This window comes from Cynoglossus semilaevis, chromosome 12 (genome assembly GCF_000523025.1).
Source record: "Cynoglossus semilaevis isolate Cse_v1.0 chromosome 12, Cse_v1.0, whole genome shotgun sequence".
In the NCBI taxonomy this organism is placed as follows: domain Eukaryota; kingdom Metazoa; phylum Chordata; class Actinopteri; order Pleuronectiformes; family Cynoglossidae; genus Cynoglossus; species Cynoglossus semilaevis.
This window is the reverse complement of record NC_024318.1, coordinates 11,950,762-11,964,331: the sequence shown is the minus strand read 5'-3', so window position 1 is coordinate 11,964,331 and position 13,570 is coordinate 11,950,762. Positions and strand designations below refer to the sequence as shown.

The following is a 13,570-nucleotide window of genomic DNA, read 5'->3' as shown; positions in this document are numbered from 1 at the left end:
CATCACCATGAACACAACACATGCTCATCTGAAGATTGTTGTCATTGTTTTTTTTTGTGTGTGTTTCTGCAGCCTGAAAATGAAGAGAAGTCCATAGTCTACGATAACATTGGGCCTAATGTCTGCATGGGGGACCACAAGGTAACGAAGGGGGCGCCGCCCCCCCCCCATCTGTCTGTGTGTCTTAGACGTGCATTTGTACAAAGAACTGGTGTTATTATCTGTTATTATCTGTAGGTCTGAGTGTGAAACACCACCGGGACAGATTTGATTTGAAGGTTTTAAAAGTGTCTTGTAAAGAACTTGTAAAGACAACTCCAAGGCAATCACATGATTGCTGTGAATTGAATTACGTTCACCTACTCCACAAACACCCAAACAAATCAAAACAATCCACAAATTTACAAAAGAAATGTGATATGTTCGCCTTTTACGATCACTTGGACAGAGGTTCGAGTGTGTGTTTGCGTCTCTGTTTGTGAAGCTGACTCTATAGAAAGTGTTTGACACGGCAGCTTCAGTCTGCGCCGTGTCAGACAGAAGGTCTTATGCTGAAAGAGAGGCGCCTCCACTCAGGTCTTTCATCATGGCTCGGTGTGACGGGGACAGTGGAGTGTGTGTGCGAGGTGACCCCAGCGCACTGACAGATACTGCGGCAGAAACCACACACCACTGCTAAAATCACAGCGGGCTATGTTTAAAAAAATGTCCGATGTAGTTAGCACACAGGCGGAAAAATGCAGGGTTGTGGTATGTGAGTTTAACCTGTGTGTTAGAGGGGCTCCAGGACGAGAAGACTGAGGACTTGTCCCACACAGCATCAATAACGTCCTACACTTGTGTCTGTGTCTCTGTCTCCCTACCAGCCTGTCTTCCTGTCCTTCCGAATAACAGCGGGGGCAGGTAAACCTAATGCAAATAAGCACGAGTGTTGTGTGGTGCAATGATGTCGTGGTAAATATTCATTTTTTTTCCTTTCTTACAATCTTTCCCATTGTTGCTATGCTCTGCTATGATTTGCTCGACCTCTCATCAGTTCACGGAAGATTTTATCCCAGAATAAAACTCAGTTTGAAACTTAAAATGTTCCAGTCATTTTAAGGCAGATATTTCCAGGCTTTTGCTGCAGCTGCATCTTATTTCTCAGGGTGTCCAAACTTTTTTTCCAATCCAAATCCAACATAAAGACCAAAACAAGAAACACTATTCGTTATCTAGAAGAACAAAGAAAATATTTTAAATAATCCAGCATTGATTTACTTCAAAAACACTGTTTAGAAAAAAAATAGAATATTTACAGTGAGTACAATCAAAGGATTCAAAATGAAACATGACAGAAATGTAGCAGAAAACACTGTAATATTAGGAAAATAAAAAAGTCCATGTGTAAAGACTGCCTAGAAGTACCTTAATGTTAGACGAAAATATTGCACAAAATCTTGGTTATTCAAAGACTGCACGAAAGACAGTAGCAGAATTAGGGCCACAAATACCTACAAGTAAAAAAAATCCCAAATTGAATTTCAACTAAAAGTTAGCTAAGACTAAATCTATGAGATAGCCAAAAACCTTTGAAAAAGTTAAGTCTAGTCTTTAGGAATTAAGCCAACAATTAGGATGCTAAACACCACAGATATATAGAAAGGTTGGTTGAATATATAACAGTCATAATGTAATAGTTATAGCTAGCCAAAAAACTACTGTTCAGTAAAGTACACTCAGTTCTAAATGTTTGCAAATTAGAACAAAACAGCATGGAGTTAGTCAAAACAGTAAGGTGACATGTATCTAATTGTTACATGTATGACCATATATAGCAGAACAGCTAAAGGTTAGCCAAGAAATGTTTAGATATAAGTGCTTATTTACTGTATATAAAAATCCAAATTCCTCATAGTTAGGCCAAATACTTAAGGGTTTGCTGGTAAATCCCAAAAATGACTAAAAGAAAAGTAGCTAAAAGTCAGAGGATAAAGGTTTTCAGCTCTAAGATTGTAGTGTTTAAGTTAATAAGAGATAAAAGTTTGCCATTTTTTAAGCGAATACCCTGAAAATAACATGGAGCTTGAAAATATTTTGACAGAGGAAATGAATCCTGTTTTACAGGAGTTAATTTCCTGGTCTGTCAAAAGGCCACACACACAAGTCCATGATTGGCCCCCGGGCCTAATTTTGGACACACCTGTCAAATGTGAACATAAAACAAAATTTTCTGACATTGTTTCATTTTTATTACACTGTAGTAGAAGTAGAACAAGAAAAGGAATAAAAGCTCTGGTTCTTTTCTTCCCTCCCCCACAGGGAAGTGTTGCCAAAGGGGAGAGGACATATTTTGTGAAGCGCCTCTGTGAGAACACAGAAGAAAAACGACCCACACACTCTCACACACAACCAGAAACACACACTTTGCACAAGCCTACACTGAAGAACGTAGACAAACTTTTTTTTTTTCAGAAGTGCTGACCAGTTGCAGTTGTCCTGACACCTCATTCTTACCAAACCGGAGCCTATAGTTCTCTCCATAAAACACTCACCAAGATATGGACGAGCACCTGAGGGCCCCGGGCCCCGGGCTCCACACAGACAAGACACACATCGCTGACCTCACCGTTGCCATGCAACCCCCATTCCACGGAGAATAAAAATCGCAGGACAGACGACTTTTTTTTTTTGTTTCCACTCCACACAGACTGGTTGCCAAAACTCTAAGTTGAACCACGGTCTACAGTCGACTACATTCTTTCAGACGCCGCATATTTGCCATTTTAAAGGTTTGCCTATATGTATAGAAGCTACTTTCCACACAGTATGTTAAGATGTTTAAAAAAAAATAAGAAAAGTGCAATGCAAAAAAGTTGTATATCTATATTGTTAGGTTTATTTGTACATTTGACAGTATAACATAAGAGTTGTTGATGGTTTTAGTGCCGTTTTTGTTTTGTTTTCGGACCAAACTTCCTGGTCCTTTTGTTGGAAAACTTTCATTTTATTTCAGTAATTTCTATAACATATATACTGTATTTTTTTTTTTTTTTGAGTTGTTCTTGTTGTGTGCACAACACACTGCCATGCCTGACACACCCATTGAGTCTCATTTTATATACTGTATGTTTTTAAAGGAGATAATTTATAATTCTTACCAAAATGTTGACGTTGAAGTGCACGTGTGGTCGCAGCGGTGGCGTTGAACCGTCAGTCCAAGAGGAGAGGAGACAGGAAGAGAGGGAAAAACATCTCTTCAGTGACCTGTTGCCTGTCTGACAATGTTTTAAGCAGTGCCATAGACCATGCAAGTATATATAAGGTAGTATGTCATACAGCACTCTCACCTTATTATTCTTACTCTAACTTATTTCTATAATATTATGATTCTGAATGTGATATTTTAGATAGGTTTGGGTATCCTTAAAATGTTTTGTCTATTTTTGTTACTGCATTTTGGTGCCAAGTATTCTACACAGGAATGAAGTGTGTCAGCTGTAAAGTCCTTCAGGTTGGATGGTTAAGATATTGATTGTAAAATGACAAAAAAAAAAACACAAGAGAAACTCTAAAATGTGGGAGAAGAGCAGCAGCTGCAGATTTGTATGTGTTTTTTCGAGGGTAGCCTTCAGCAGTCGCCACTGCAAATACTTTGGAGCATTATAGACGGAGCACGGACGCCAGTGTTTCCTTTTATTGATTTCACTTACTACACTACAGATACCCGACAGAGGGACGCTTTCACATTCATCCCCCCTGACTTTTTTAAAAATCTAAATCACTGCAAGTATAAATGATTTTGTGCCTGCTGCAGAATTTCTGTTGTCTTGTGCGATTTTGTTCATACAGTAGGTAAACGAAAAAATGTTTGGAAAAAAGGCCCTGCTTGTTTTTGGTCATTCTAAGTATGCTGTAAGAGTTTAAGCTGCACTTTTTCTCTTCACTCCGATTTATGAAAAAGCAGATAGAGATTTTATTTTAGCCCCTCCTGGACGGCCTGGCCTCTACTGTAGGTGATGCAGTTCTAAAGCAATAAAAACCAATAGAGCTCAACACTGTTTGTCCTTATTTTCAACACAATCAAAGCTGTTTGTTGAATAGTATGTTTAATTACTATGTATTGTCTTATAAAATAAATGAGTATATGTGAATATAACAGTTTTGCTAGTAAATAAAAGAGCATAAAGTATTATTTTGGATTAACAATTTTTGGAAAACATGTTTCATACTAAAGAGTTGGTGACATTTACTGATCCTTTATTTCACTGTAAAAACATAAATAATTGAAATAAAACCACTTCTTATTTATAGGCCTTCAACCACTGAGGTGTTTGGAAGGATAAGTTGATGCAACAACTGAAACAGGTAGCTAGAATTTGCTTATTTTTACCTAATAACATGTAAAAAAAATGTCGAATTGAGATGGGAAATGAGTCGTTTTTTAAAGAAAATTAAATAATAATGTATTATTTAATAATAATAGTTAAAATAAAAATAATAACAGCTGCAGTGGCGTGTCAGAGGCAGAGGTGGCGCACTTGTGTGATAATGATCTCCATATCACGTTATATTACATGACGAGATCGGGTCTGCCATGACCCTAGTTAGAAATCGTGTGAACCCGGAATTACATCATATAATCAAATACCGATAAGTCTATTTTTAAAAATGACTTATTATCGAATTTAAAAATAAACAACTTTAAATTAATCCTATGTCAACGCTATAGGACGTCCGTTGTCGTTTAACTTCGTATCGAACATTTTCTATTATTATTATTATTAATAATAAAAATGTATAAGTGTGTTAGTTTGTATTTAATAATGCAATTAATATCAAACTATTCTACTACTTTTTGTTACTTTTTAAGTAAAATTATTATTATTTTATTATTATTATCTTTCGGCCCAGAAGTAGAATGGCTTCCTTCTGGATCCGGTGATAAATATAAATCATTTAAACCTGCAGCATCAGTTCACTGTGGCCAATAACGAATTCAATTTTCGATAATCATGATTTTTCCTTTAATTTATATTAAGCCCGTACATTCGAACAAAATCCAAAACAGAACAAAGAAAAATTGCTTGTTAAATAATTTATTCATAATACAAAGTTTTTTTTCTTCTTCCTATAACCTTCCCGGAAGTAATAAGTCTCTTTAATTCCAACATAACATTCTGTATGGTGGTCGTTTTCTGTTCCGCTGTGTGACGAGGTCAAATAAAAATATTATAATTCCAAAGAACCCGAAGGAAACCTACAGGAGTGTGGTTCCTTCACAGGGATTATTTACAGCGTCTATACAAATGTAAACAGAAAATAAAATAATGAAATAAAGGATGGAGGGAAATTAAAAAAGCAGGATTTTTACAGTGAAGGGGAAAAAGAACAATAAGCAGCGGGTTTGTGTTTTTTTTTTGTTTGTTTGTTTTTTTCTTTTTCTTTCTTTTAAACTGGTGGGAATAAGCGCGTGGACGCTGCTGCGGAGAGAGGGGAAATAAAAGGCTGTCACTTGTCATAACTTATTCAGTAAAAAATATATATACAATCTGACGTACATTTCTTTAACATTTAGAGGCTAAACCATCGACCAATGAGTCGTTCCGCTCCGCACCTGCGCCTGCTCTCTGCCGTTCTACAGAACAGTGGATACCCTGGTTAGTCTGAGCTTTACAAGCGTCATCGAGGGCCCGTTTACACCTGACACGGTAAAACACGCGGCTGCTCTGGGATCAGTGTTGTCTGTGGCGCTGGACAGTCGAGTTATAATCTGCCAGGAAACTTCCTCCTAGGAAGCAAACGTCACATTGAACCCGGAAATGAACGGCTGGTGGTGGGGTCTCAGCGCTGCAGGCCGCGGCCCGTGGACGTCATTCACACACAGTGGGTGAGGACACTGTTGGACTCCGTCCTCCGACAGTGATCCAGCCTGAACCCAGCAATGTTCAGAACCTCTATACAGGTGAGAAGTTCACTTCAGTGCATTCAACAGCTACAGGGCACCAGTGGCGGTTCAACAGGGCGGCACAGGTGGCAGCTGTGGCGGGGATGGGGACTCTATCCGATGTGTAAATAATTAATATTTTCACATTAAAACTCACGTTAGAAGTCAGCGATGTCTAAACAGAACTGTGGCCTCACACACACACTCATTTTAATTAAAGAACGTGGGGGTGGGAGGGTGGTCTCCACCAGGACGTCCTGCTAAATCCTAAATAACGAGTACTTGGTTTTTGTAATTTACGTCATTCATATGCACGTAATTCATAAGTGTAAAACTTTTTCAAGACCAAAATAAATAACCAAATGCCCCCCTGCTGGAGCCTCATGCCACATCTTTGCCACCCAAAAAGAAAACATCTGTGAATCCGCCACTGCAGTGTCTGGGTCTAAGGTGCGTTTTCAGTGCGCACACTATGTTGTCCCCGTGTGTGTCCACGCCAAATGAGCCCCCCTGTAACATACACACGTTCCTTCCGGTCAGGTGGAAAGCGGGTCCGAAAGAGTGCGACAAGTCTCTGCTGGACCCTTTCTTTCTTCTTTTTTTTTTACCCCCACATTGCCACCCCACTTTGCCCCCGCGTCCAATCCAGCCGGCATCACAAAGTGTCCGAGCTGTTGCTGCAGGGGCTGATCAGAGCCAGGTTGGTGCTGGCCTTGTGCTTTTTCAACAGTCTCGTGATTTTCTCGTCGTCAGAGTTTGGGTCCAGCGGTTTGTTGTACTCGTCGTCCTCCTCGTTGTCCGAGCTCTCCTTCATCTTCTCCGTCTCTGAGTCGTGCTTCTTCTTGGCCGTGGCCATTTCCGCCGCGTGTCGCTTGCGCCACTTGGTTCTTCTGTTCTGGAACCAGACCTGTTGATGAGGAGGTAGGAGAGGAGGATGAGGGGTGAGGATGCTCAACAGGTGCAACCACGAGAACCAGAGCGGACAGAATAACTACAACGCTGATAAGGATTAGGATAAGAAATCCAGGATAATAAAATTTAAAATAAATTTAAAACTATTATTATTATTATTATTATTATTATTATTATTATTATTATTATGAGAAGAAGCCGCGAATTTTGAAATTTGAAAATTTGAAGTGAATCAGAAAGTCATTCTTATAGCTGTTTAGAAATACAAAGAAGATTTCTTATTTAGAACAGTAACAACAAACGTTAAATAAATAAAATAATAACGTCATTAATGTATAACAACAATTAGTTAATTAGCAAAACTTAAACTGCTATAACTATTACTACCATGATACTATAATAATAATAATAATAATAATAATAATAATAATAATAGTACTAACGTACCTTGACTTGGCTCTCAGTCATCCCTAAAGAGTAGGCGAGTCGGGCTCTCTCTGGTCCGGCCAAGTATTTTGTCTGTTCAAAAGTCTTTTCCAGTGCAAATATCTGCTGTCCTGAAAACGTGGGTCTGGAGTGTTTCTTCTTTCCGTCCTTGTCCATCATGATGCCGTTCTGAGCTGCAGGGGAAAAATGTCGGTGGTTTAGACATGGGACAGAGACAGGTGTCCGGTGATGCTAGAGTCAACAGGTCAGACAGGAATATTACAGGAATAGTTGTGTGGATAATGGTATAGTACACACAAACACACACACTGTTTTATTGACATTATAGGCCTGATAATGACAAAAACATAATTCTAATGCACATAATATATATTAACTTTTTAAATAAAAATACTGTATATTTATTTTAAAAAAGAATCACTGATCTCTGACTTACATGGGCAGGTAACCCTGGGGTCCCTCCATGGGGAACCCTGCATCACCCCGGGCCAGAAGATGGGCGCCCTGCCCGGCAGCTCCGCCAGAGGCTTTGGGTACCGTGATACCGCCGGGCTGAAGTACATCCCCGCCGCCGCCGCCGCCGCCGCGGCTGCGGGGGGGGCCAGGCCCGTTGTCCCGGGGAAGCCAGACAGCAGCTGCCCGGCCGTGGTGATGGGTCGTCCCAGGATGTCGCTTATTCCGTGCGGGGTGCTGCCGGGCATCTGGGAGCAGAGGTTGGACAGCGACGGCGCCTTGAATCCCCCCGGGCTCTGCTGCAGCGCGTATGGGAAGAGGGACGTCTTCATCTCGGTCATGTTGTGCAACGCCGCCAGCGGGGTGCTGCCCAGGACGAAAGCACTCTGCCGGTTAGCCTCCATCTGCCCCACAGCTAACATTTGTGAACATCAACCGCTGAACAAGCTTAAAGTTTTTTTTTCTTAAATGTAATTTGATTTATTTAAAGGAAAAAAGGCGCAGCGGTGGTATTCAGGAGCCCGGTCACTGCTGTCCAAAAGTATCCTGGCTGTTGGAGAAGAAGACTCTGGGAAGAAGGAGGTAAAAGTGGAGTGAAGACGAACTTCTCTCTGGGGGAAGTGAAGAGCGAGTTGAAACTGTCCCCAAATGTCTCCTCGTGTTTGTTATCAAGTGTGTCAGCGGGTAAAGTTCTATCTCTTCAGTAGCAGTTGTGTCCGCCGCAGTGGTCCGGGCGGAAGTATGGCGTTGTGATGGTGTTTTCACTGGTTTTGATGGGAAACCATTTGCGGCTCCGCTTCTCTAAGCCATAAATTGACTCGTTCTCTGCTCCTGAGTCAAGCGCAAGCAGCTGATAACAGCGCCGCCACCTGCACGCGCGCTATTCCCATTGGACGAGTCATAGCGATGAAGGGCTCTGATTGGGAGGGACAGAAACGCTCGTGCGTGTCGGCCCGAACCATGGTGCGTTTACTTACAGTAGGAAATAGGGTCTCTCTATTTTAAACTTATAACCTTTTGGAACAAATATTTACTGCTCGTTGAATTGTTTTTTTTCCCTTTCCAAGTTCCTTTTTGATTCGAATTAATACGTTATAAAATAAATTGAGAATTAACAGAATAAGAATTCTGTTAATTCTCAATATGTGTTTCATATCTATCTAATCTATCTAATCATGACACAGACTGATTTCTTCCTGTGTTTCATATCTATCTAATCATGACACAGACTGATTCTGCTACAGTTATAGCTGTGCAGTACATATAGTTGGCCGCAGTTAATCAAACAAAACAAAAATAAATTAAAGCAACCGCTTTTAGTCGCATAATGACCCAAAAGGAGGTATTAAAACGTATATTTAAACTTGGTATGTTTTAAAATTAGCTTACTTAATTATTAAGTATTAATTTGGTATCGAGGTCTGAAGCTCCACAGCAGAGCATTACTACATATTATTGGCTGGCATTTAGTCAAACAATAATATTATCAAAATGACTAGTTGTCTGTGATTTACCTCTGGCTACAAAACTCTAAAACAATTTGCCAAAAAAAAAATTCTGCACCATTTTAATACATGAGCGTTAAAAAAAAAAAAACACACAGAAAACACACCGTTACATCTAGAGAGTAATGATGTACACCCGAGGTCATCACATGGGGGTCTGAAATCCCTAGGGAGTCCCATTGGGATACTGCAAGAGTTGATTAAAGATTTTGATATATTTGCAACATATCACATTAAAGATTTTGATATATTTGCAACATGTTTAAAAAATATATTATAACCCTATATAAACGTGTTTTATTTAGTTGCTTATCTAATAATAATCCGTGATCCTATAGTATCTCGCTTTGTCATAAATAAAACTTATACAACATGTGTAGAAGTACAACTCGGTCCATCTGTCCATCATTTGGCCTTAGAGCACCCGACTTACACAGTCAGTCTCTAGAACTTGGATAAACTCTAGCTCTCTCTCCTTTAAATAAATACATAGCTTTTTCTATCACGAACTATCTAGATTATTTGAAATTAAATAGTCCCAATTAAAAAATATATGTTTTTCTATGGCTGAGTTTGTAGAAGAATTCTCCTTGATTAGAACACTGAAATCAGTATCTGCTGGCACACCAAGTGTCGGAGGAGACCTTGAACGCAGCACGCAGCCACAGTCACTTGCAGAGCTTTAGTGCAGATGTTAATGAAGCGTCTCCCAGTGTAGAAATCATTGTTTCCACAGATGACAAAGAATATACATTAACATTATACACTGACGTGTGAGTACATCAATCCAGGAGCAGACGAGCGACAGGGGAAAGTCTCAGGGTCTTTATGGTCAAAGTAAAAATGACAAACAAGGGGTAAAATAACAAAAATCCAAATTTGACTAAAATAGTTGTTTTAGTTTGATCATGTTCAAATAAAAAAACCCTACGCAGCCTCTTGTCGTTAGGTCTAATGAAATTCGTTCAGCTGAGTTAACAGAGTGTTCGGTTGTTGTCCACCTTCGTAAAGATAGAAAAACGACTAAATAAAATAAAAACATGCCGTTTTACTCGCTTTATCTGCACCTGCTTAATATCCATTCTCTTCCGCATTTTTCTGCGCAATAAAATTGTAGAAAATTAAATTAAAAGGTAAAACACATTGAAGAGCAGCTACAATGTCGGGACGGGGCTGGATTAGAATTAAGTGACCAAATCAGTTTTTATTTTTTATTATTCTTAGACAAAGTGCGTTATTACGGCGACAGAGTGTGTGTGTGTGTGAGTACGTGCGTGCGTGTGTGTGTGTGTGTGTGTGTGTGGCTCCAGTCATCACCCTGAGTGCCCTAATATTTTATGGAGATGTGAGACGGTTGTAAGAGTGAAATATGGCCACGTTAGCATTTGAAAGGCTTCAGCAAATGCACCTTGCTGCCCATTTGCTCAGCAGGGAAAGATTGTGGATTTTAAAAGGTTTTTCAACGCGAGGTGATTCACAATTTGACTGTATTTTCTCCCAGGTTGAAGGGATGCAGTACACACACACTTTCTAATTCTCTTAATGCCCCTCTATGTCTAATTTATACCCGTATATTTCCCTGCTGATGATATACATTGATTTTATTATCTTGTTTTAAGGTCTTTCTGAAAATGATCACTATAGGAAAAGCTATTGGGCTCCGAGGAGAGGGGACTATATTTCTTGCAGCTTTGCCAGACACACGCTGCTCACAGACCGTTTTCTTTTTTTCCCCCTTTTGCCCTTAAAATGACAGTGAAGTTAAATAAAGTAGTTATTAAACAGGTTGGCCCAGTGGGAGATTAATTACAGAAAAATTGGCACTTTGTCCACTTCCTCATCTGCAGCCAAATCAGACCGCAGCAGCCAAACACCCCGTCACTGTGAGGCCATTATCAAATTTTAATAATCAAACAATTTAATGAATTATTTTTAGTTTAAATATCGTAAACGTACATCAATTTAAAAGTTAACATTTTTAATTGACTCAGGTCAAGCCAACTCTATTTCCATTAAGCTGATAAACGTTTAACCCAATAAACTGACGCGCGCGCGCGCGCGCGCACAGCCACACACTCGCCCTCTGACCAACATATCACTCCACCGATCACTTGTTGACAGTGGTGGAACTTAAAGACGGTCCCTTAAATACAGACAGCCACCTGCCTCGGTTCGTCGGGCTAAAATAAACCTTTTAGTTGTTTTTTCTTTATTTATTGTTTTATATAGTCTAAACAGTATACATGTTTAACTTAAACCCGTTAATGACATTCAATATTAGAGTTTAAATTGATTGTGATTCCAGGGTCGGTTGACATTTTTGTGATACAGTTGCTATATTTGTGGCTAACTTTAGGTATTTATTAGCGGAAATATAATTACATGAATGGGTCCTTTACGGATAAGGTTACGTCATAATATGTTGACTAGCCTTGTGATTAGTTCATGGTAAAAATAAAAATAATAATAATAATAATAATTTTTAAAATAAATATTATTTCAACTTTTACCTGTCATTTTAATCTTAATGTAAGTCTGAGTTACATTTTTAGATCACATTTTAGATGTCTGAATACATTTGTTTTTAATTATATAACAATTAATAACCATCCTTTAGGTTTCAGATGTACCCTGGCCATGTTCATGTTACCTTTTCGATATCCTTATTTCTCTATAATCTTTATGTATTTTGATCAGTTTTTAAATGTTATTCTTTCTGTTGTTGGGAAACTTGGAGCTTTTCTTTAGCAGTATATTAGACTACTCATTTGCAATATATTGCAAGTTATTATTTGGTTAATCTGCTTTATTTAAAAAACAAACAAATTAAAAAATGTATTTAACAGATTTTTTGTTTATACATTATTATTATTATTATTATTATTATTATTATTATTATTATTATTGTACAGGATACCTAGACGTCAGACGGTGACTAGGTTCTTGGCTGGGGGTTCTCTGGTGGTTCGTTTGTATGAACCCCAGGCCTTTGCTCGGGGTTTTAGGCAGATATGTCGATAAACATCTCATCTTAGTGTAAGCGGACAAACTGGAAAACTAGATGAGCTCAACTTTGGACTCAGTGATCAGTTGGAGGCTGTGTCGGTTTATCTGCTATAGCTATAGCTCGTTCAGCTGCTTTAACACAGAACTACCACAGAGTTGTCATGTGTAAGGCACGCAAAACAATTTAATAAGTATAAAGATACATTTGTTGTTCAGGTCGTACCACTTGTTAAAATACACTTTAAATTACGTTTTAAAAGTTGAATTTTTGCTTCCCTTATAGTGAATGAAGGGTCACGTGGAGCCGAGGAACTCTGCAGACTGATGATGATTAACAGAAAACTGAAAGAAGAAAACTGGCTTTTGTATATTTTGTCCAGCACCGCCCTCTTGTGGCAGATATACATATCGACTCGAAAGTTATCCTGATCTGTGGTTACATATTATGGGTAGGTTAAGTTAGGGCGTAGGTTAAGATCAGCTAAAGATCAGCTAAAATGAAACATAAACATACGAAAAATAAATAAATAAAAAGACAGAAATATCCACCTAAAACCTAAAACTTTTTTTTTAGAATTTTTTTAGAATTTAGAATTATTTATGACGCATCTTAAACATTTGACAACAATATTTCTATCTTTCTGTGATATTTAGCTGTTAGGCTTTAGAATGATATATGCATACTATTAATTGGCTAGTATATATATGATTTTATGTTTTTTCAACTTTAATGTCAGAAGTTTAATTTTTTTGTTCAACTTTAATGTTTTAATGGTCAAAGCACCACTATAGTGACCATAAAACAGAAGAACAAAACTATTTTAGATTTTTTAATTCTTAGTTCATATAGCTTTAATTTTACGTGTACTGTATATATTTGGTATTTTAAAATACTTAGCTATGTCCAATTTTGTGGTTATAATTCAGAAAAATATACTTTTCTGGTACAACTACTTTTGATCAGAGTAAAATACTATACTGATTTTCTATACACTGAAATTCTTAAATAAGTCTCCAAAAATAAAAATTTTCCAAAAATGAATAAAAACGCACTAATTTGGCCTTTCTTTCCCTTTTGTTTTGACTTTAATTTGAATCTGTTGTTTCTACAGCAGGAGCCAGGCAGATCCAGCAAGAGTTGCTCCACACTCTGTAGTTCCAGCTTCAGCCCGAAGAGGGCACCAAGGACTGCGATGAAGCCCAGGAGAAGCTCGACATGACAGGCAACGACCTGAAGATGCTGCTGAGGGACATGGAGCAGGATCTGAGCAGCTTAAGACCACGACTGGTGAGTAAAAAGATGGCGGCGGTACAGGAAACA

At 38.6% G+C, this 13,570-nt stretch overlaps 2 protein-coding genes across 3 annotated transcripts in view; one reads left to right on the top strand and one right to left on the bottom strand.

Moving 5' to 3' along the window:
* The window catches only part of inpp5a (inositol polyphosphate-5-phosphatase A), a 125,062-nt gene extending 121,027 nt beyond the window's left edge, over positions 1-4,035 (top strand). The window contains exons 14-16 of one of the 2 annotated variants that reach the window (XM_008322199.3): positions 73-141; positions 867-903; positions 2,302-4,035. In XM_008322199.3, coding sequence (XP_008320421.1) covers positions 73-141; positions 867-903; positions 2,302-2,351 — 156 coding nt within the window. In that variant the 3' untranslated portion in view covers positions 2,352-4,035. Of the gene's footprint in view, positions 1-72; positions 142-866; positions 955-2,301 lie in introns of both variants that reach the window. The other variant, XM_008322200.3, reaches the window with a different exon arrangement.
* A 963-nt stretch (positions 4,036-4,998) lies between these two features.
* nkx6.2 (NK6 homeobox 2) lies at positions 4,999-8,230 on the bottom strand. Its single transcript, XM_008322204.3, has 3 exons — positions 7,722-8,230; positions 7,286-7,458; positions 4,999-6,833 (listed from the first exon to the last, which is right to left on the bottom strand). Exons 1-3 carry the CDS (start codon positions 8,158-8,160, stop codon positions 6,582-6,584), a joined length of 864 nt encoding a protein of 287 aa, XP_008320426.1. The 5' UTR covers positions 8,161-8,230; the 3' UTR covers positions 4,999-6,581.
* Positions 8,231-13,570: the final 5,340 nt, after the last annotated feature.